Source organism: Microtus oregoni, unplaced genomic scaffold (assembly GCF_018167655.1).
Source record: "Microtus oregoni isolate MIOR12 unplaced genomic scaffold, Mior012 000219F_ref0000284, whole genome shotgun sequence".
Classification (NCBI taxonomy): domain Eukaryota; kingdom Metazoa; phylum Chordata; class Mammalia; order Rodentia; family Cricetidae; genus Microtus; species Microtus oregoni.
The window spans coordinates 219,051-242,527 of NW_024544887.1; the positions used below are offsets into that span (position 1 = coordinate 219,051).

At 36.0% G+C, this 23,477-nt stretch overlaps 1 protein-coding gene across 1 annotated transcript in view; it reads left to right on the top strand.

Moving 5' to 3' along the window:
* LOC121445593 (bromodomain and WD repeat-containing protein 3) overlaps window positions 1-23,477 on the top strand; it is a gene marked incomplete at its 3' end in the record, with an annotated part of 85,672 nt that overhangs the window by 48,948 nt on the left and 13,247 nt on the right. Inside the window, exons 12-20 of the mRNA XM_041647740.1 lie at window positions 1,010-1,050; window positions 5,740-5,844; window positions 7,035-7,188; window positions 10,385-10,519; window positions 11,748-11,876; window positions 14,402-14,627; window positions 16,292-16,459; window positions 19,372-19,555; window positions 21,058-21,151. Coding sequence (XP_041503674.1) covers window positions 1,010-1,050; window positions 5,740-5,844; window positions 7,035-7,188; window positions 10,385-10,519; window positions 11,748-11,876; window positions 14,402-14,627; window positions 16,292-16,459; window positions 19,372-19,555; window positions 21,058-21,151 — 1,236 coding nt within the window. The remainder of the gene's footprint in view (window positions 1-1,009; window positions 1,051-5,739; window positions 5,845-7,034; window positions 7,189-10,384; window positions 10,520-11,747; window positions 11,877-14,401; window positions 14,628-16,291; window positions 16,460-19,371; window positions 19,556-21,057; window positions 21,152-23,477) is intronic.

Sequence of the window (23,477 nt, forward strand, 5' to 3'; positions counted from 1 at the left end):
GGGGGAAACGAAGAAAATTTGATTTGCAACACCAAAGCATTTTTACCAAGTTAAAAAAAAAATCCCCCCCCCCCCCCCGGGGGCTGGAGAGATGGCTCAGAGGTTAAGAGCATTGCCTGCTCTTCCAAAGGTCCTGAGTTCAATTCCCAGCAACCACATGGTGGCTCACAACCATCTGTAATGAGATCTGGTGCCCTCTTCTGGCATGCAGGCAGGCATGGAAGGAATGTTGTATACATAATAAATAAACAAATATTTAGAAAAAAAAATCCCCCGTTGGAATGAATGATTTAACACTCGTGTTAGTTGTTATAGTTATATTATTTCTTCAGGACATCTAAAATCAGTGATGTTGACTGTTAGTGAGGATTCGGAATTTATCAGTAAATAGCACATTGACACCACAAAACAATATAAACTAGAAATATGTGGATATATAGATAGCTTAATAATTTATAAAAATTAGAATAATAAAGTACGAAGGATTTGCTATTGTTTTATTAAAAGTTAAGTTAAAGTGCAGCTTAACAGCTGGAGATCGTGAAAAGATTACTCAGTGTGAGGGGAATGCATTAAGCTTTGTTAAAGAAAGTGTGAAAAGTTACCAGTTTCAGCTTAATGTTTAAAAGGACACATGGCAAAACAGAAGTAAATAGTTTTTTCTGAAGTTATACAAATAAGACAATTGGGAACTTTCATTGAACTCAGTTGTCTTAAGGTGACTTCTATTACTGTGTTGTCTTAGGGAGGATGTAATATTCAGATCTATGCATCTTGATATGATTTACAGGCAGATTTGTTTATATCTAGTTGGTTTCGGAAGGCCACCAACCTACTTAGCTTGCACTTTGATAGAAGCTTTGGCGATTTATCTTTTTAAGTTAAATGATTTTATTTTAGAATTGAAAATCATTTAAATAGAACTAAGCTTTTGGGTATAAATTTAGGGGAAGGGCACTTTATTTTTCAAGTAAGTTCATTTTAATCAAAAGTCTTTTCTATGTTTTAGGACAAAGTTGTTGCTGTTCAGTTCTGTAACAACGGAGACAGGTAAATATGGAGTACTTATTTGTATAAAGAAATAGTTGATGGTTTTTATTATTCAATCCAAAGGAATATGGTTGATATCCAGACACTGGCTTCTCAGGAACTCCCTTAGAAACCCTTTTCTAGGCTAAGCGTCTGTCTTCACATTACCTTCCTCAGACTTTAGCTCCAATTTCCAGTCACTGCACTCATTCCTAGAAATGAGTTTGTATCCTATTCCAACTTCTGCAGTTCTGGGGATTCCTTATTGTACCCCAGTTTCACTAACAGAGGTTTTTTTTTTAAGATCATCTTTATGATTTGAATTGTTTTGCTAGTTTTAAAGATAAAACCTAAAAGATGCATTTGTAGGCAGGGAGATTACTTTGTATCGTCTTTGGCAACAGAAGCAGGCTGTACTGATGCTCTCTGCTGTTTGCAAGATAACTTTAGACAAATTAACTCAAAGTTTCTTTTCACTTTACATACGCATGCATGAGGCAGAAAATAACTATTTTGTTCAGTCACTTAGCTTCAAAGTCCATGTCTATCTTCCTTGATATCGTCATCTCTCATTGAAATTTTTAACTCAGGAGTGACCATAGACTGTCGGCTTATCTTCCCTAGTTCTTTTGTGTTTACTTGGTGTTTTCTGTTTTCTTCACCACCTAAGTTCATGAAGAATTCTGGTATTTGATTAGTATGTCTCTGACGAGTAAATATTTGTTCTATTCAGAAATTTTAAAGCATTTTCTCTTCTATTGCTCTGAAATAAAATTTAAATGTCAACATGACATTTCCAAATTCTGTACAACTTGACTTAGACAACTACGTTCCTTCTCATGTGAATCTGTACATGTATGTTCTCTAGTTGCTTTGTGTATTGTTTGTGTTCCTTACTTTCCCATTATCTCACCCGTTGATTTTCTTATGCTTTTCCTCACATAATTCCTGGTGGGAAATGTCGTTCCCTACTTTCTTTTTTTATTTTTTTTTATTGAGAAAAGGAGAAAAAAAAACAACTTTCCACCTCCTCCTAGCCTCCCATTTCCCTCCCCTTCCTCCCACCCTTCTCCCCCTCCTCCCACCCTTCTCCCCCTCCCCCCACTCCTTTCCCCCTCCCTCTCCAGCCCAAAGAGCAGTCAGGGTTCCCTGCCCTGTGGTAAGTCCTAGGTCCTACCCCCTCCGTCCATATCTAGGAAGGTGAACATCCAAACTGGCTAGGCTCCCACCAAGCCAGCACATTAAGCAGGATCAAAACCCCGTGCCATTGTCCTTGGCTTCTCATCAGCCCTCATTGTTCGCCATGTTCAGAGAGTCCGGTTTTATCCCATGCTTTTTCAGTCACAGTCCAGCTGGCCTTGGTGAGCTCCCAGTAGATCAGCTCCACTGTCTCAGTGGGTGGGTGCACCCCTCGTGGTCCCGACTTCTTTGCTCATGTTCTCCTTCCTTCTGCTCCTCATTGGGACCTTGGGAGCTCAGTCCAGTGCTCCAGTGTGGGTCTCTGTCGTTCCCTACTTTCTACCTTATTATCTTTTCCCTCCTTCACGTCCTATCTCCCTTCTTCTTGTCTCTTCTTTCCTTTCTTTTCTCTCTCTTTGTTTCCTTTCTTTCCCTCCTGATTCTGTTTTATCTGTGTTTCATCTGGCCTTGAAGATTTGTGTCTTACTCGGAGCCTTTCCTAAGGCCTCAAGATTTTATATTTATTTTGACATCCTCTCAACATTTTTATCAATCGTCTCTATTACTTAGAAGATACATTCCCTATCTCTGTAAAATTAGACCTTACATACAAATAGCCATTTTAGAATCCTCTAAAATATCTGGCCCCTAAATGTAATAATCTATGCTGGTCTAAAATTTGATAGAAAATAGATCAAGTTAGCATATATTTGTATTTATATGCCCACATGACAACTCTGTGCGTGTCTATTTTATTTCTAAGTACTTTTGAACAATGAGTAGTTACAAAGATGAATTTTGACCATCTTTGTGAACTATAAAAGCAAATAATTATGGTTTACGGTTTACTTATATTAAGAATGACAAAACCTTAAAATAAAATTTAACCATATTACCATTTTAAAATGACTTTTAAATCTATTTTTATTTATTGGTGTGTATATGTTTCTCTCTCTCTCTCTCTCTCTCTCTCTCTCTCTCTCTCTCTCTCTCTCTCTCTCTCTCTCTCTGTGTGTGTGTGTGTGTGTATTTACCACATATATGTGGGTGCCTGCATAGACCAGAAGAGGGCTGGAGTTATAAGCAGACGTAGGTCATATGACATGGGTGCTCAGAGCCAATTCCGGGTCCTGTAGAAGAGCAGCAGTACTCTTAACTGCTGAGCCTCCTCTTCAGGCTCCTATAAGTTAGTGATATTTTAAGATTTGGTTTTATTTTTAATTGTGTGTGGGGGTTTGTGCATGCATGAATCAGTATCCATATTTGCGTGGGTGCCTGAGGAGCCTACAGAGATCCAGATCCTCTGGAGCTAGAGTTAACTGGCAGTTGTGAGCCTCCTGACATGGTGCTTGAACTTGGGTCTTCTAGAAGAGCAATATATGCTCTTAACTGCTGAGACATCTCTCTAGCACTTATTTTTACTTTTAATCCTCCCTCCCTCCCTCCCTCTTTCCCTCCTTTCCCACCTCGGTTTGTGTGTGTGTGTTCTAAATGAGGGTATGCGGATCTGAGTATTGTGTCCACAGAGAGGATCAGATCTTGTCAGATCTCATGCATTTGGAGTTAGAGGCCTTCTTAACCACTGAGCCGTCTCTCCAGAACCCATATTACTATTTTTTCCTACTGAAAGAACCTGCAATGTTAATTATTGTCTATTTGTAAATGTGTATTTCAAATACATTGTTACTATGTCTTCAAAAATAAATGCAGTCAATACATAAAAATATCTTATATAAGTCTAAAAATGTAAAAAGTATACAGAACATGTAAAATATGAATGGATGAATGTCTGAAATATCAAAATACTGACATTTGCTTTTTCCAAGGAAGGATCATAGGTGAATCTTTGCTCATTCTTGAAATTCTTGGTACTCATTTTCTTCATTAGTATAAAAATAAGCAGTTCCTACTTAAAATATCCAATTTCACCAATATGAAAATATAAATTAAAATCACTACAGAATTTTCTTTAAAAGACAAGATAATTAAAAATTTTATATTCAATATGTTGAGGATTATAAATTGATTCTTGCAACTTAAGATTCTTATTTTCTTTCAAACTGGGAAACAATTTGGCAGTACACATTAAGAACACTTAAAAATATACCTGTTTTAACTCAGTACAATATATGAGACTGTACAAAGATAGAGATGTTCTTCATAGCATTAAGTTTAAAGCTGTAATGTAAAAATAATATGCCTTAGTTAGGGTTTCTATTCCTGTGAAGAGACACCCTGACCTTGGCAAACTCTTAGAAACATTTAATCAAGATGGCAGCTTACAGTTCCATAGGTGCAGTCCATTATCATCATGGTGCGGAGCATGGTGGTGTGCAGGCAGACATGAAAGTGTACAAGCTTCAGAAAGAGCTGCTGCATGCTGACATGCAGGCAACAAGAAAGAGACTGAGAATCCTGCATCTTGTAGGCAACAGGAAGCAGTCTGCGACACTGGGCAGTATCTTGGGCATATATAAGACCTCAAACTCACCTCCACAGTGACACCCTTCCTCCAGAAAGACACCTACTCTAACAAAGCCACACCTTCTAATATTGCCATTCCCTTTGAGGGCCATTTTCTTTCAACTACCACATAATGTAATTATCGTGATGAGCTTCATTAAGTAAATTTTGATATCATCCATGTAGTTGAACACTTATTGAAATTGATATAGTTTATACTTATAAATATAGATTAAGCTCTACAAAATATGAGAACAATATTGTATATGGTAGGATTCTGTTTCCTAAGGGGGAAATTGGTCAATATATGTGTTTCAGTGGATTTTTATTTTTTTATACAGTCTCTTTGTATGTAGCTCATGCTGGCCTTGAACATGTGATCTTCCTCATCTTCTTGAGTGCAACAGGCATGCAAACATGTTTGGTTTAAATGCATGTCTGAAATAGTAGAACAAATACAGTATCAAACTTGTGGGTGAATACATGTACTGTTAATGATAGCTCATAATGAAACTTCCTGTATATTTATAGTGTTGTACAACCTTCAGTGTTAATCTTTGAACAAACATATTCTGTAACCTTATAGATGCTCATTCCCTTTAGCTGTGAATCCTCAAGCCTATCATCACTCTTTCCTGGCACTGGGCAACTTTTCCTCTTTGTTAGTAAACGTACTTGTATATTCAGTGTTCACCCACATTACAAAATGCATCACTTTTCATTATTGAGCAATAGTCTGTTATATGAATGTCATATTTTCTTTATCCACTGGTAAACATTTCCTTTGTTTCTGGTTTTGGGATCACTGAGTGTTCTCTGAGTCTTCACATAACACGTTTTATATGGACTATTGTTTTAATTTATTTTGGTGAATATGTACCTGGAATAGGAACACTAGGTGGAAAAGTAACTTTACGTTTAGTATTTTAGGAATTGTCATACTGTTTTCTAAAATCAGTGTACTGTTTTACATATCCCAGCAGTGTATGAAGGTTATTCGTTTTATAATCAGGAAAATGTGATGAGTTTCAGAAAAATAACAAGGCTATTTTAACTTCTTTTTTCCAGTTTAAGATTTGTTAGTGGAAGTAGAGATGGAACAGCAAGAATATGGCAATATCAACAACAGGAATGGAAGAGTATAGTGCTAGATATGGCTACTAAAATGAGTGGGTAAGAATGGGTATTAGATATTTCAGGGGGTTTCTCATGGCATACCGTCTTTTGCATTGCCCTATAGTTAATAGTGAATATAATTTTCGTGTTTGTAAATAGTTTGAAATTAATCACTAGGTATGAAATTTATACCTTGATTCAGTCTCTTAGCAACTGTTCCTTTGCTGTTGATTGACTAGAACATTGCTGAATACTACATAATAAGTTTACCTTTTACTCTGATTACTGAGGACTTCCTTGTATTTCATATTGTTAGCATTTAATCAGTATCTGCTTTCATCAGCTTACTGCTTATTAGAAGATATGTCACTCTCTTTAAATAATTTGATTTATTCATGTTTGACCTTTAAATTGACTACCTTATTAAACTAAACTGACTTTATAGTCACAGACAGGTATTATTAATGTCATGGTCATTTAAGTAAACAAATTTCCTGATGCTTATTTGCAAAGCCTATTATTTTTAAACTTTTAAACGTAATATTTAAGGGGATAATATAATCATTGTACATTTTTTATTTTCTGGCAGCCAACATGATCATATTGTGAATTTTACTTTATAAGATATAGAGTTCTTCCTGTTCTCAATTTCATGCGCTTCCAAGTAACTATTGTATTAGTTTGGTTTATATCACTGCCATTAAACATAATAGCCAAAAGGAACTTGGGGAGGAAAGGGCCTTATTTCTTCTTACAACTCCTAAGTCATACTCTGTCATTGAAAAGCTCAAGGCAAGATACTTGAAGGCAGGAACTGAAGCAGAAGCCATGTCAAACCCTATTTTCTTAGACTTGCTCTCCATAGCCTGTTCAGCCTGCTTTCTTACTCAGGACCACCTGTGCAGAGGTGGTTGGGGCCTCCCGTATCAATGGTTAGTCAAGAAAATGGCCTACAGTCTTACCTAAAGACCTAATGGAGGCATTTTCCCAATTGAGATTTCATTTTCTAATGTGACTCAAACTTGTGTCCAATTGACAAAAAGTTAACCACTACTATTTACCTACAATAGTTTTTAACCTTCATTGCCATCAGTTTATGGGTACTATTCTATGATGGGGTACAGTTTCTTTCATGAATACTCTTTAGATTATTTTATCTAATCATTTGCATCTTCTAGAATATTTTGTCATAGTTTGCTGCTTTGTTAAAATATGCAAGATACACATACTTCAAATTTGTGCTTCAGGAATAATTTGACCTCCTCAGAAGACAAAGTCACTAAGCTGAAGGTGACAATGGTGGCTTGGGATCGTTATGACACCACTGTTATTACTGCAGTGAACAATTTCCTTTTGAAAGTTTGGAATTCTGTCACAGGGCAACTTCTTCATACTTTGTCTGTAAGTATTATACTTTTTTGTAGGAGAAGAAACTATTTGAGCCTAATGGACTGGCGTGTTGTAGGTCTAACACTTAGAAGACTGAGCTATGAAGAATACTTGAACCTAGGAGTTTGAGACCAGTGTGGGCCGTGAAATGAGACCTTGTTCCCAAAAAGAATGAAAAGGGTCAAAGTGCATTGTTCTAGGAATAAGACATTTAAGTTTTACTTTCCTTTCTGTGACTTATTAGCCTTTGGAGAATATTTTGGGGATCTTTTGGTACATCTGCCAGATAGGACTAATACATGATATATATACCACTGAAAACAGGAATGATTTTTGTTATTAATTACATTTATTCATTCATATCACATCTCAGCCTCTCCCCCGCAACAACGCCTCCTCAGTTTCTGTTCCGAAAGGGGCAGGTCTCCTATGGGTGTCAACAAAGCATGGCATATCAAGTTGAGGTAGGACTAAGCACTTCCCTTTGTATTAAGGGTGAGCGAGGTAACCCTGCATGGGGAATAGGTAGGAGTCCCACGAGTAGGTCAAGCTGCACAACTGTCATGCATATGTAAAGGATAGCCATGCTACAGTCCATAGCCCCAGAGAGGTTAGGTAACAAGGAGGGGGCAAGGTAGAACAGGGACACATGGATTGTTCTTGGAAGGGGAAATATAAGAGATCTCCTGGGTAGACTGGGGACTGCTGGGGATGGGAACATGAGGAATTGGCTTAGGGGAGTGGATGGAGGGGTGAATATTGAAAGAGATGTCTTTATTGGTGGTGGTGGGGCATTTGGGGGTCAGGGAGAAACCTGGTGCCAGGAAAACTCCCAGAAATTCACAAGGATGACCCCAGAGAAGACTCATATCAACAGTGAACAGGTAGCCTGAACTGGCCATCTCCAGATTGATGACCACCCGAGTTTTCTTCAGAGGGCTTTATCCAGTAACTGATGGAAGCTGATGCAGAGACCCATAGCCAAGCACTAGGCTGAGTACCCAGTACAAGTCACGGGGTTAAGGTCATGACAGGGGAACCCACAAAAGCAACTAACCTGGGCTCATAGTATCTCACAGACACTGGGCCAACAGCTAGGAATTATTTTTTTAAAGATTATTTCTAAGTCTAGTGTTTATCTGTTTCCGAATGTTAATATATCTTCAAGTATGCAGTAATTGGTTTGTAGCAAGGATTAGGATTTATTATTATTTTTTCTTTATTATCTTTCTTTTTTAAAATATTTATTTATTTTATTGGTGTTTTGCTTGCATATATGGCTGTGTGAGAGTGTCCAAATCCATGGGACTAGCATTACAGACAGTTCCAAGATGCCATGTGGGTGCTGGGAATTGAACCTAGGTACTTTGGGAGAACAGCCAGTGCTCTTAATTACTGAGCCACCCCTCCAGCCCCCGGATTTTTTATTATTATATTGCGGGTATATCCTTCATTTTCTATCTTCAATGATCAGTTTACATAAGAAGTAAAAGAGGAAGAAGTAGGAGAAAAACTAGTGCTTTTCGATTTCAAATATATTTCTCATAGTAAAAGGCTCTTACATCTGTAGAATTAAGCAGAATATCATGTGGGTGGGGTTCTTTGTTGGTTCATCATGTTATGAGTGGATGCCTGTTTCCCTTCTCTGCTTTAGTTATCAATTCATAAGCATTTTACTGAGACAAATCCAAGTGAACGTCTGTTGGATATAATATAGCATTAAATGGCAGGGTTTAGACTAGAAACTCAACTCACTTTCTTAAGGAGTACCTTGCTAACTACTAATTCTGGAAAATTTCAGCATGTAACATACTGAGGTGAGAAGCTCGACAGGTTTGAGTCTAGCCTGGGCTACATATTGAATGCCACGATAACCTGGGCTGCATAGGAAAATCATGCCTCTACACTAGTCAACTATTTAATAAATAAAAGCAAGCAAAAATGCTAACCTATTCTTACCTTGACTCTTAAATTGAAAGTATTGGTTTGGATCAGTACTCCAAACAAAAAATATAAGCTATATTTTATAAGCTATGTAGATTATAATTATCTATCTATCTATCTATCTATCTATCTATCTATCTATCTATCTATCTATCTATCTATCTATCTATCTTCTAATCATTTTTTTCTAGTAGCTAAAATTTGAAAGAACCAACTAATTTTGGTAATACACTGAATATATCCAAAATACTATCATTTCAACATGGAACTACTAATACAGGAATTGATAATGAAACATCACTTTTCATGCAAAATCTTCATGTAAAACATCTCAATTTGTAGTACCCATATTCCAAATGCTTAATATCCACAGATAGCTGTAGTTACTGAGTCATACATGGAACATACATATCTCTAAATTCCCTGCTTTAGGAAGTGTAGCTGTTAATTTACTAAATCTATGTAGAATTCCATCTTCATAGTTACCTTGAAGTCTTGTTCAGCGACACTCTTAGTATGGACTCATTTATAGATTGTCTGTTCTCACTGGATTTTACTGACAGAATTCATCTTGGTAACAGACAAAGCTACTTAATTTTATTTTTCTTTCTTTGTTTTATGTAGCCCAGGCTAGCCTTAAATTTTCTGTTTAGCCATTGATGACCTTGAATTTCACTATATAGTTTAGATTGAACCTGTGAGCTCTGAGACTTCATTTCAGGTACCATGATGAGAATGTTAGGTAAAAACCAGTCCAGGCCTTTTATTATGGTGGTAGTGAAAGATTCTGGTGAAATTTCTTTATTCCTTTCTTTGTTCTCCAACTCTTATTTCACTTTTGTGATCCTACCTTGTGTAGTTCTGAGTGGTAGCAAACTCACTTTGTAGTCAAGGGTGACCTTTGATTGCCTCCACCCATGCCTTGCCTACTGGAAGTACATATGCTGTCACATCCTGCTTGTTGTATTTTCTGTGGCTTTTAAAAAATTATCCAAATTCTACATCTCCAATTTACATTTCAGTGGTCAGTGGGCATTAATTATCTTTCTGTGTCTTTTATCTAAGACATCAGGTTTATAAAAACCAGCAGTTGTACACTTAAGAACCTCTAAAATATTTATTGATGAAGTACCCTTGAGTAGATGCTATTTAGTTGGTATGCATTAATTCATCTCAATTAGACTTTCAGTGCTCAAGATCCTTTGGACAAATAGACCAGACATCTGGTGTTCCTCTTCATTTCTAACATTGATTTACATCGTAGGGGCACGATGATGAAGTGTTTGTTCTAGAAGCACATCCATTTGATCAAAGGATAATACTTTCAGCGGGTCATGATGGGAACATTTTTATTTGGGACCTTGACCGAGGGACCAAAATTCGAAATTATTTTAATATGGTAAGAAATCTCTGTTTATAAAGTTCGTATTAAATCTCACTTTGTTTTTTTTTCTTTGTTTTGATAACCCAGTTGCCAAGCAAAAGGAACAGCTTGTCTTCTATGTTTAAATCAGTGAAATCATTCAGAGAATGATTCAAGGGCTTAGGGTTAAATCTTTCAGCATGGCTATTTATCTTGAGGTTAGCAGTTTTCCAATTTTGATATGTACATCTAAACTGAATCGTTCAATCTGATTTTTTACAATTGTATTTAAAATGTAAGCTAAAATACCTAAAGGCCAATGTGTAAACTATAATTTCAACTTATGAATACAAAGAAAAAGCCTAAATCATAACTCTGTCTCTTATATAAACCTCAACTATATGAGTTTCATAGTTCAAAACTTATTTGGAAAATATATATTAGTATGTATACATGTTCTGTTATTGTTGTTGGAGGAAACAGTGTCTCATATAGCCCAAGTGTGCCTGAAATTGTCAGTAAACCAGAAATGACCTTTAACTCCTGATCCCCCTGCAGTACCTCCTGAGCGCTTGAATTGCAGGTGTGCACTTCCATACCTGGCTGTGGCTTATTTCTTTGAGACAGGATCTTCTGTACTGATATAGATGGTTGTAATAAAAATCTCATATAAGTTATGTAAAACATTGATTAGTTATCATGTGTCAGTAAAACACCATTCTTTCATGATGTGCATACTCATATCTTTCATGTTTAGGGTCCTTTTTTAAAAATAGTTCCCACCAAACAACGTTAAACTGTGCATGGACCTTTGAGTTCACTTCTAAAGACTTTATGTAGATCTCAAATCATTAATAATCGTATGTCTTTGGTTAGTTTATTTACATGGTTTAATTTTAAGATAGTTATTTAAAGGCATGTCTTAGAGCTTAAGATATAAAAATATCTTCACTTTGTTGAATAGCACCTTTGTCAATTTGCTTGCATATAGATCCTTTTAACTCTCCTCATTTATCCATTCATTATTTCATGAGTTACTATGTGAGGTGCAGCTGTTCATCCCATCCACCTCAACTTTATCCTCTATAATTATATTTCAGAGACTTACTGTTCACTCTAGGGTTCTAGCTACAGACGCCAGAGAGTGCATTGGAATGTTGATTCATCACAGAATTCAAGAGAAAAGTAGCCAGGAGAAGCTATTTCCTACTTAATGTTTGAGAAGGACTCTTAAAATGACTTAAGGGATTCCTCTGAATTTCAGATTGAAGGCCAAGGTCATGGGGCAGTGTTCGATTGTAAATTTTCACCAGATGGAAACCATTTTGCCTGCACAGATTCTCATGGTCATTTGTTGCTCTTTGGCTTTGGCTGCAGTAAATACTACGAAAAGGTTAGTATATATCATTTTTGTTGCAGATAATAATTTGGGATTGTACCATTCAGAATTGATTTTTTTCATTCTATGTATTCATGAAACATGGTACAAGTGTATATTGTATATTGAGCATATGTCCTTCCCTTTTCTCTGCCCCCACGTTAGTCCCCCCAGATAGTTTCACTTCTTCATTCATGTCATATATATAGATTGTTTTTTGTATTTATGTGAATTGTGGGGCCCATGTATGAGAGAAAACATCATGTTTTTTTTTTTTCCTTCAGTACGTTAAAATGTTCAGTGAACAAATTTCTCACCTTCCTTGGTTAGGTTTACCAAAAGATATTTTAGGTTTTTTTCTGAGGCTATATGAGTGGGGTTGTTTTCTTGATTTCTTCTTCACTATGTTTGCCACCAGTATAAAAAAAAAGGCTACTGATTGTTTTACATTAATTTTGTATCCTGCCACGTTCTTTGTTCTGTCAGCTTTATCAGCTCTAGAGTTTTAAAAGGTTTTTTTTAGATTGATTTATTTTATGTGTATGGATGTTTTTCTTGCATGTATTTATCTGCACCATATGCATGCCTGGTGCCTTGGGAGTCAGAAGAGGGTGCCCAGGAACTGCAGCTACAGATGGTTGTGAGCCACCATGTGGGAGCTGGGAATTGAATTCCGCAAACAGGGGCTATTAAATGCTGACCCATCTCTCTAGCCCCATGTGCTGAATTTAGAAACTCTTGTGTGTGGAGTCATTCTCTAAAAAGAAAGGAACTTTGATTTCTTCCTTTCCTGTTTGCATTCCCTTCATAGCTATCTCTCGTCTTAGTCTTCATAGACTTCAGGCACTGTACTAAATGAAAGTGAAGAAAATAGGCCTACTTGTTCTGGATGCTGGTGAAAATACTCGGAGTTTTACCCATTTAGTTTGGTACTGGCAATAGTTTTTTTATATTTATCTTTCTTATGTTGAGATATGTTATGCTTTTTGAATTTTTTGTATATTTTATATATATGGATATTTTCTATGTTTGTATGTTTGTACATCACATGCATGCTTGTTGCCAGTGGAAACAAGAAAAATGTGTCATCCCTTGGAACTGAAGTTACAAATGGTTGTGGGTACTAGTGATTGAACTGCTGTCCTCTGGTAGGGCAGTTTGTGCTCCTAACTGCAGAACTACCTGTCCAACCCATACTTTTTTGAAAAGGTTTTATTTTTATATATATACTTGGGTGGGGGAGGGTGGGTATGCTCACATGAGTGCAGGGCTTGTGGAGGATAGAAAAGGGCATTGGATCTCCCTGGAGTTGAAGTTGCTGGCAGGTGTGAACTGTCTGACGTGCGGTCCAGGAAATGGACTTCAGTCCTCGGGAGAAGGAGTGTGTACTCTTAACTGCTGTGCTATTTCTTCAGCCCCCAAGATAGGTTGCTTCTATTCTCCATTTCTTTAGCACTTTTGTCAAATCATCAGAAGTCTTTCTGAATTAAATGGATGATCGTATGGTTTCTGTCTTTGGGACTATTTATGTGATAGATTTATTGATTTATGTGGAATTATCTCTTCTGAATTGAAGCCAGCTTGATCATGTTGAGTGACATTGTTGATGTGTTCTAGAGTTTGGTTTGCAAGTATCTTATTTTTACTTTTATGTTCATTAGGGATACTAGTCTATAATTTTATTTTTGTTTTGCCTTTATATGTTTTTTTTATCAGGGTAATAATGTCTTTGTAAATAGACATTGGTAGTATTCTTTCCTTTTCTGTTTTATGTAGTTACTTGAGAAGCATTGGTGTTCATCCTTCTTTAATGGGCTGGTTGAATTCAGAAGCTTTTTTTTATTTGCGAGATTTTTTCTCTGATATTTTTAATTTTGTGGTTTGTTATAACTCGGTAAACTGTTTATCTCATTTCCATCTACTTTTGTGGCATCATATGTGTAGCCCTCCATCCATATCTTTTAGTTTTTCTGCTACAAAGCTGGCATCAAACTTACTGCAACTCTCTCCTCTGTCTTGGGAGACTGTGCTAGGATTATAGGCATGCTGTACCACACCCAACTGGTTCTTTGTATTTTATTAGCTATGAGTCTAGGGAGAGTGTGGAATCTTATAGTGGGAAGAGACATCATCATTGAGGTTAGCTCAATAGCTTTCCATGTTGATTTGTTGACGTTTATTATGCTCATCATGAATGTCATGCTTCATTTATTCTTAAATAAAAATAAGAACTCAAGTTATAGGTTTGTGTGTTTGCTATAAGTCAAATCAAAATACACAGCTTCTGATAGATTGTTGCCTTATTTCTTATTCTAATTAGGGAAATATGAGGTTCCCAAAATAATGCAAATCAGAATTTGGAGATAAGAAAACTACTATTTAGGTCATTTGTTTCTTCCTAGAGGAACATATGGTAACACAGAACTATGAGAGAATATAAAAGCTGTATGATTCAAAATATATGCTATAGGGATGAAAATAAGGGCCTGGACCATACATTCTCTGGTATGTTAAACACTAACAAAATGTCTGTCACAAAGATTCCAGATCAGATGTTCTTCCACACTGATTATCGACCACTTATCCGAGATGCGAATAACTATGTATTGGATGAGCAAACTCAGCAAGCTCCTCACCTTATGCCTCCCCCATTCTTGGTGGATGTCGATGGAAATCCTCATCCTACAAAATTTCAACGACTGGTACCAGGACGGGAAAATTGTAAAGATGAGCAGCTTATTCCTCAGCTGGGTTATGTGGCTAATGGTATGCTACCTCCTAAAGCAAATCTAAAATGTTGCAGATGGATAGTTCATACTAAATTCTGAAATGGGCCATAACATGCATTATATACTATTTGTATTCATTTTTACTTGTAGATTTCAGCTTACCAGAGTAGTTTTTTTTTTTTATTGTTTAGCTCTGCTGTGCAAAGTAATTGGTTTAGGACAAACAGTAACGTGCCCAAGAGGTAATTTGTTGACCTACCACAGTGGAAACCATTGCCATATGTATGACCTTGTTCTGCTTAGTGACTTCTGGTAATGATTAAACTTACCAACTTTACTATATTAAGCTTAATTGGTAAAATTATAGAATATGGATACTTCATTTTGAAAACTGCTAGTTAATGAAACCCCCAAACTGAGACTGGGTTTCTTTAGATAGATGTGTCAGCTGTGTGTCCTGTCTTTTCTGCTTGCTCATCCGTGGACTGCCTTTGTATTGGTTCACTTTTTCACAGTTTGCATTGAATTATAGAGGAGGAAGTTGTGGATTCGCAAATAGATTTCCTTGCCTCCTCAATTTTGTTTTTAAAAAATGGGATTTCACTATGTTTCCTGGGCTAGCTCAGAATTCTCATTTCTTCAGGCTTTAGCCTTCTTACTGTTGGTATTACAAGCATGTGCCACCATATCTGGCTTCTGAATTTCCTTTCTTTACTAGGAAATTGGTGATTGACCTTCATAGAATAAAATGAAGTAAACATTTGTAGAGCAATGTAGTAGTATTGGTTACTCTGATTTAATAATTATGAACCAAGGAGAAAAATGTGAATAATAAATAGAATATCAAATTGAAACTATCTAAATAAAAACTTCATTTAGCATACTTAATTTATTACAAGAATTAATTCCTTTGTTACTTTATCAAATCACATTTGATTTAATTACAGGGCAAGATGAAGAAGCAGGACATGATGCTTTTAAGAAAGATAAAAGTTAAAATTGTTCATTCAGAAGTAAAGTTTGAATTTGAATTTATCATAAAAATAATTTTTTACTTATTAAAACACTGGTGTTACAAAAAATATTTATTTATTTTAAAGCTCATACTTTTAACTTCTTTTAGAACGAAATTTTCATAAAAGGAAGGTGCAGAACATTCTAGGTAACTGTGAATAAACTTGTTTATAGTTTATAAATGACTCAGGCCAGGCATGGTGGCTCATACCTGTAATCCCAGCACTCTGAAGGCTGAGGCAGAAGGATTGCCATGAGCTCAAGGCCATGCGGGACTATATAGTGAGTTCCATGCCATGGTGGTTTACAGAATAAGACCCAATGTAAAAAAAAAATCTTGCTCACATCTCTAATTCTTGATTTTAGCTTTAGAATATAGCATATAGAAAACTTGTTTTTCAAGTGGATTATTTAACTTTAATGTTATAATTATTCCTTAAAATGCCTTGTTAATGTCTAATTTAGGGATATTGGTTAAATCAAATGCAAATGTTGAATCATTAAGTATAATTTTTAAAATTTCCATAAAATATTATTTCATGTATACTTTATTTTCATCTTAAATTATTTCTCATTACTTCTTTCACAGCTTATAAGTTAAGCTAACTTTTCTCTTTTTTTTACCATATTAAGGCATACTAAAAATGTAATAAATTTATCTGACTTTGTATCTTTGGTCTCATTAAGGTGATGGTGAGGTGGTAGAACAGGTAATTGGGCAGCAAACCAATGACCAAGAAGAAAGCATTCTTGATGGGATAATCAGGGAGTTACAGAGAGAACAAGACCTCCGACTAAACAACGAAGGAAATGTTCCACATTTTCCAACTAATAGATCATATTCTGTTAATGGTGGTAAGTAATTGTATATTTGTGGAAAGTATAAAAACTTTTACCATGTATAATGTGAAAACATTTCGTGTTTATAAATGTAAACATTTTTATTAATTTCTAACTTCTAATAGCAAGTATTCCAAAGTAGCGTGGTCTAATTATTATCATTTATGGCTAACGTTCACTTTCTAACAAATGTAGGTAGTGGATTTAAATACAGTATTCCTTCTGACTCAGTTTATTTTGCAATCTTTACTTTCGTTTCTAGAAATGAAGTCTTGGAATAAGTCTGGCCCTTTTATCAGGGGCCTGACCTATGAAGGTTTTAAACTTAAACCCCCTTTAGTTTGGAAAGTGCCATCCCAATAATTGGTCCCAGTTGTTGAAAGGGGAGCAGCATATCACCCTTTGCTCCTGAATGAACAAAATAGTTCAGTAGAAAAAGGTCTGGCCTTTTCTTAGAGAACCCAAATATGACCTCTGACCAGGCTTACACAATAGCTTCATCTTAATCCCAGTAGAAGTTATTATATAATTAATTATTCTTCCCCATTTACTTTGCATGTAAGTGTGTGTATATGTGGGTATGTGTATGGCCATGGGCTAGAACTCAGGTTACCTGACTTGAGAACAAGCACCTTTATCTGCTGAACTATCTTGTTACCTCTAACAGGAGTATTATTATTATCATCTAAAATACACACCTTCCTTCACTTACCATAAAATGTACCTCTGTATCTGATATATCTAATTTGTCAAGAAATGTGAGTTTTTTGAGACAGGGTTTCTCTGTGTAGCCGTGGCTGTCCTAGAACTCACTCTGTAGACCACGCTGGCCTCAAACTCGCAGAGATCCACTTACCTCTGCCTACTTATTGCTGTGATTAAAGGCATGAGCCACCTCTACCTAGCAAGTTTTTCTTAGTGCTAGGGATTGAACTCAACATCTTTTTTTTTTTTATTTATTATGTGTACAACATTCCTTCCATGTGTGCCCGCAAGCCAGAAGGGGGCACCAGGTCTCATTATAGATGGCTGTGAGCCACCATGTGGTTGCTGGGAATTGAACTCAGAACCTCTGGAAGAGCAGTCAGTGCTCTTAACCACTGAGCCATCTCTCCAGCCCCATGAACTCAACATCTTAAGGAGCAAAGTCTCCACCACTCAACTACATTTTGAGCCCATTAGTTTTGTTTGTGATTAAGTCTTGCTGTGCTGTCCATGGTGGCCTTGAAGTTGTGGCCATCATGCCTTGCCCACCAGAGGACTAGGTTCCAAGGACCTATACCACTATGCCCGATTGTTTTGTTTTCTACTTACATAATTACTGTACTTTTTGGTAAAATCACGTATAGGGTTGCACAGAAGTAAACATATGTAAATTTGAAGCAACACACAGAGTATTTTGCTTATTTCTTGAGTTATTTCACAAAATTATGATAAAACAGTTCTTCATATGGGTCCCTTGGGGCATCTAACTCAGTTAAGTTTTCCTGAGCTTTGGACAAGGTTAGAAGTAGAGTGGCAATCCTGTATTGCAGAGTTCTTAGGTCTCCAATTTAGATCTTCATTAGTGCAATCAATATTTAGCTCTGCTTCCAACACTAAGTTGTTGTAGACTGAAATTCCATCAGCTAAGGGAACCCCACTCACTTCTATTTGCAATGCTCATTTTGTTTGGATTGTTTTTGAGTGTTGATTTCGATTGCAGTTTTCTATTTGTGTTTTATTTGCAAATATAATAATAAGAAGCTTACTAGTGTTTTCTTACATTGCTTATTAATTTTGAAAGTGAAATTTGAAATTAAAAATGTTTTGCTAGCTGGATGTTATGGCTCATGCTTTAAATTCTGTCATAGGGGCAGCTAATGCCTTAGAATCAGTGGGTTCAAGGTCACTCTGAGATGCATAGTGTGTTTCTGAACAGCCTGGGTTACAGAGTGAGACGCTGGTTGTTGTGGTTTTGGGTTTTGGTTTTGGGTTCTCTCTCTCCCTCCTCTCTCTCTCTCTCTCTCTCTCTCTCTCTCTCTCTCTCTCTCTCTCTCTCTCTCTCTCTCTCTCTCTCTCTCTCTCTGTGTGTGTGTGTGTGTTTTCAGTTGCTCTCCTTATTTTTTGTGACTGTCTCTTACTGAACCTACTGCTCACCAAGACTTCTTCTCTCTGCTTCTCGGCTGCTGGCATTATAGGCACAACACACGACACTGGAGCTGGGTGCTAGGAATTCAGACTCAAGTCCTCACGCCTGTCTGACAAGCACTTTCCTGACTCAGTATCTCCCCAGTGTCTGCTTGTACTTTTCAATTTTTTGTTTTGAAAGTTTTATAAGTTTTACATTATTTTTAGCAAGTGTTATACTCTGTAGCCTAGGCTAGCCTACAACTCGTAATCTACCTCAGTCTCCCAAGACTTAGAATTCCATGTGTACATCTCTACACTTAGTTTACTGACAGTTGTCCTAATTAAGTAAGCAAAGATAGAATTTAGATTTTACAAGGATTTAAATTGAATTGTTAGTCTATATATATATGAATCTTTCAGATAATATTTGGACAGGGTTGTGTATTCTGTATCTAGTAAATGTCTGATAAGTGGTGCCTTAAAAACGAAAAGAATTATACAAAATTTCAGCATTTATTGGGTACTTGATATTATTTATAATAATATAGAAACATGAAGATGGCACAGAAAAAATGTAGAACAGGGGTAATAATTACTTTCATATTTCCAGAAATCGCTTTCTGTTTTTCCTTCTTGCCTCTGTTATTTTTGGTGCTAGGGATCAAATCTAGGACTTTGCTCATCCTAGGTAAGCAATCTTTACAGTATCAGCCCCAAACAGCCAGTCTTTGAAACTTAGATCTTCTTTAGCGCTCTAATCTCCATCACTGGTATATTTGTTCAGAACATTGTGGTTTTCCTTGCTTTTGCTTTAGCTCTGAGTAGTCCAAATATGGACATACCCTCTTCTCCAAATATTGGGCTTCGGCGTAGTGGTCAAATTGAAGGTGTTCGGCAAATGCATAACAATGCTCCTAGGAGCCAGATGGCCACTGAACGAGATATCATGGCCTGGAGCAGAAGAGTGGTGGTAAATGAACTAAATAATGGAGTTAGTAGGTGAGTTGACATGGTAACCTTCCTAAGAAAATTCAAAACTGTATATTTACAAGAGAATTATGTTAAATTACCCTAGTAACTGAGATATTCTAATCAAGCTGCATCATATGTTAGTTTTTCCATATCAACTGACTGTAATTAGCTTATTTTGTGACAAATATCCTCCTAAATGTGCTCAGCTTTTGATTAATGCCCTGGGAAATACTGAGAAGGTGATGCATTCTTGTGCCAGTGTGTGGGCTTATCGTCTAAGGGTAAGAATACAGATACTAAGACAGAATTCATATTAGAGCACATGTGAACCTGAGTGGCATATTGACTATGGATTAACAGTGATCCAAGAAAAAGGTCACCAGCTAAGTATTGGAGCAGTATGAGTATGCAGTGTAAATGTGCTTTAAAATGTCATTCAAATAGTCTTCACTGGTGAAAGGATTTTGTTGGCATAATTTCAAATCTACAATCACGATTCTTACTTGTAAAACTACCTTTTTTATAATAACAACTGTATAATCACAAGTAGAGATGGGTTATATATATATTATGTATAATATATATGTGTGTGTGTGTATATATATATATATATATATGAACTATTCCAGAGAGCATATATTTTAACCATACCATCTAACCAAGTATTATTAGCAGATAATCCCAAAGTAGCAAAATATATTAAATCCTATTTTCCCCCGCTGCCTTCTGATATAAGTAGGAATCAAGAAAAAAGCTAATTTTATGAGTTGCAACTGCTAGAATAGAGAAAATTCAAAGAACTCCTTACTTAAAAATAAACAAGCAAGCAGGGAATTAGATATTTGTGTGCTAATAGTCATTGCGGTGTTATTCAAGTGAAAAAACTAAATATCAATCAGTAAATAGATTATCAAATATGATTTAGCATACAATGGTATTTTTTTCTTTTTTTCTTTTCTTTTTTTTTTTTTTTTTTTTTTGGTTTTTCGAGACAGGGTTTCTCTGTAGCTTTGGTGCCTGTCCTGGAACTAGCTCTTGTAGGCCAGGCTGGCCTTGAACTCACAGAGATCCGCCTGCCTCTGCCTCCCGAGTGCTGGGATTAAGGGCGTGTGCCACCACGGCTCAGCTACAATGGTATTTTATTAGTCCATAAAGAAGCCATTCTAATGAATGAATAAAATTTGAAGCTGTCTTGCCAGGTAAAAGAAGACATAACACAAAAGGACAAATAGTGTGTAGCTCTACTTAACATAATATTTAGAGCAGGAAAATTCATAGACATAGTACCAGATAGTAGAGGCTTTCAGGGCCTAGAGGAAAGGGGAAATGGGAAGTAACTGCTTAATAGTTTCAGGTTTTATCTTGGAAGTGATTGAAAAGTAATGGGGATGGGTGGTGGTGCTGATTGCAGAACATTGCCACTGAAGAATATCGCTAAAACGATTACAGAGCTACATTTTCTATTTTGAAATTGTTTAATTTTCAGAGTTGATGTTTAAACTCTTGGATTCTTTTTCTTATTTTATTAGGGTTCAAGAGGAATGTCGCACTGCGAAAGGTGACCTAGAAATTAGTCTTTATACAGTCGAAAAGAAGAAAAAGCCATCTTCTACTAGCCAAAGAGTAAGTTTGCTTCTTTAGTGCTTTCAAATCCTATGTTTGCAACTAAAAATTATTTGAAAGGCAATAGTTATCTATCAAGAGAGTATTTAAATTGGCATCTGCTTACAGGGATCTTAATTTTTTTAACCTCAAATCCATATCCATACATGCATGTGAATGGTTATTAACAGAAAAAATTTAAATAAAAGGTTGTCTTTTAATGTATATGTATAAAATATTATTTTCATTTTTAAATGCAATCGTGATTTTCTATTGGTTATCAATCCAAATGTGAAACAAATGCTGTATCCATTAGGATAGAGGTTGTCACGCTTATGTATGAAATCCTTGGTTTTACTTAATTATATTTTATTGAAGTAAGGCAAATATTCAATTATGGCTTGCCTTTAGTTGTTTTTATGTTATATATAAAGAGAGTTGAGTAGTTGGAATAAAAATGATATGACCTAGAAAGCCAGACATTCTTCTGACCCTCTACAAATAGTTTGCCAACCCTTGTATAACCTATCTAACCATGTAAGCAAAACCTAACTATACGCTGGGATGTACTAGGTTCATTTCCCAGTAGACCCTGCTATGCAATGGATGAGATACCTGTACTGCATTTGGCCTAACTAATAAGCTTATGAAATCTTCTCATTCACCAGCCAAAAGGAATCAGGATGTAAACTATTTCTTCCCGAGTTATAACCCCTCTGTAGAATATAGTTAATTGGATAATTTTCAGTGTTTAAAGAAAAGCTAAGTAGTGTATTCTGAATTTTAATAATTTTTTCTCTGTCAATGAACAAAATTAGGGATAATTATCATAAATACCTTAAAATATTTGTACATGATTCTGATATCTGCTTTAAATTTTTATATTTAAGCTTATTCCATCTCTAGTATGAATCTAATTAATGGTTTATTTTGTTTTGCTTATTTGCCAATAATTAGTTTATCTGGAAATGCTAGGGTTTAGAGTAGGTATATAAGCATTTAGGTATTTAGGCTGGAATTTAGACATTTTCATATACATTTGAAGACCACAGAAGCCAGACATGGTAGTGTGTATATGTAATCCCAAAATTTGGGGGGCTGAGGTAGAAAGGAAATGATAGTTTGAGGTCACTCTGGACAACATAGTAATATTTACATATAAGAAAAAGAAACTGACCTTTCAAGACTAGTTTATAAGAGTTTTAAAGTTACTCCCAATGACATTAAGGCTGTAGCTTTGCTTGTGATAGTATCAACCATAATGATTTCTACTTATAGATATTAGATATTGTACAAAGGTAGATACTACACTAAATTTTCCTTGTTAAAATGAAGTATCTTTTCTTAATAGGCTCTTGCTGTAACTCTGGCTAGCTTGGAAGCCCTGGCTAAGCTGGGGCATCAGTTGAATTCCGTGTTACTACTATAATTGTGTCTTTTACATTGTTCACAAGTAGTAGGACTGAATTCCAGTGAGAGAGAAGAAGTTAAGCATGGCATAGTTTCTTGCTTGTTATCTAATTGCACACTTTTATGCTCAAAAATTTGAATTTTTTAGTTTTGGCTTTGGTTTCTGAGATAGGATCTTTCTCTATAGCCCCTGTTGGCCTGGAACTTACTATGTAGACTGCTAATCTTGCACACAGTGCTCTTTCTGCCTGTTGTCCCTTCAATGCTGGAAATACTTCCAACCCTTGCCTCTTTTCACAGGTTTGGGGATTATAAGTATGTGCCACAATATCTGATTTGGATGGTGCTTTTTATATGTGTATTACTTCGAGTCTTAAATCTTCTATTCTTATGTAATCTAAAGCTTATTTTATGTCTATCGATTCTCTCCTGGCATTTTTCTACAAGGAATATTTGTTAAATTGATTCTTAAAATTATTTTTCTGGGGCCAGGGATATGGCTCAATAGTTAAGAGCACTGGCTGCTCTTACAGAGTGTTCAGATTTGATTCCTTGTAAGTCACAATCATCTGTAACTCCTGTTTGAGGGGAATCGATGCACTCTGGCCTCCACAGGTACAAGGCAGGCATGTGATCTACAAATAAATATGTGCGGAGGCCAAACAGCCGTACACATAAAATGAGAAATAAATTCAAATCAGCTTGTTTTGTTTGTTTTGAGCCAGGGTCTCACTCTCTAGCCCAGGCTGTCCTTGAACGTACTGTAGTCCTTCTGCTTCAGTTTCCCGAGTTCTTGGAATACAAGTGTGAACAAGCGTGTAAAGCTGTGTTAGATTGATTCTAAAGATCGTTACTAAACCTTAAGAATCTTAAGACTGCTAATCTGGAATGAAAGAAATATAAATGATTAAATCTAATTGGTCATGCTAATGCTTTT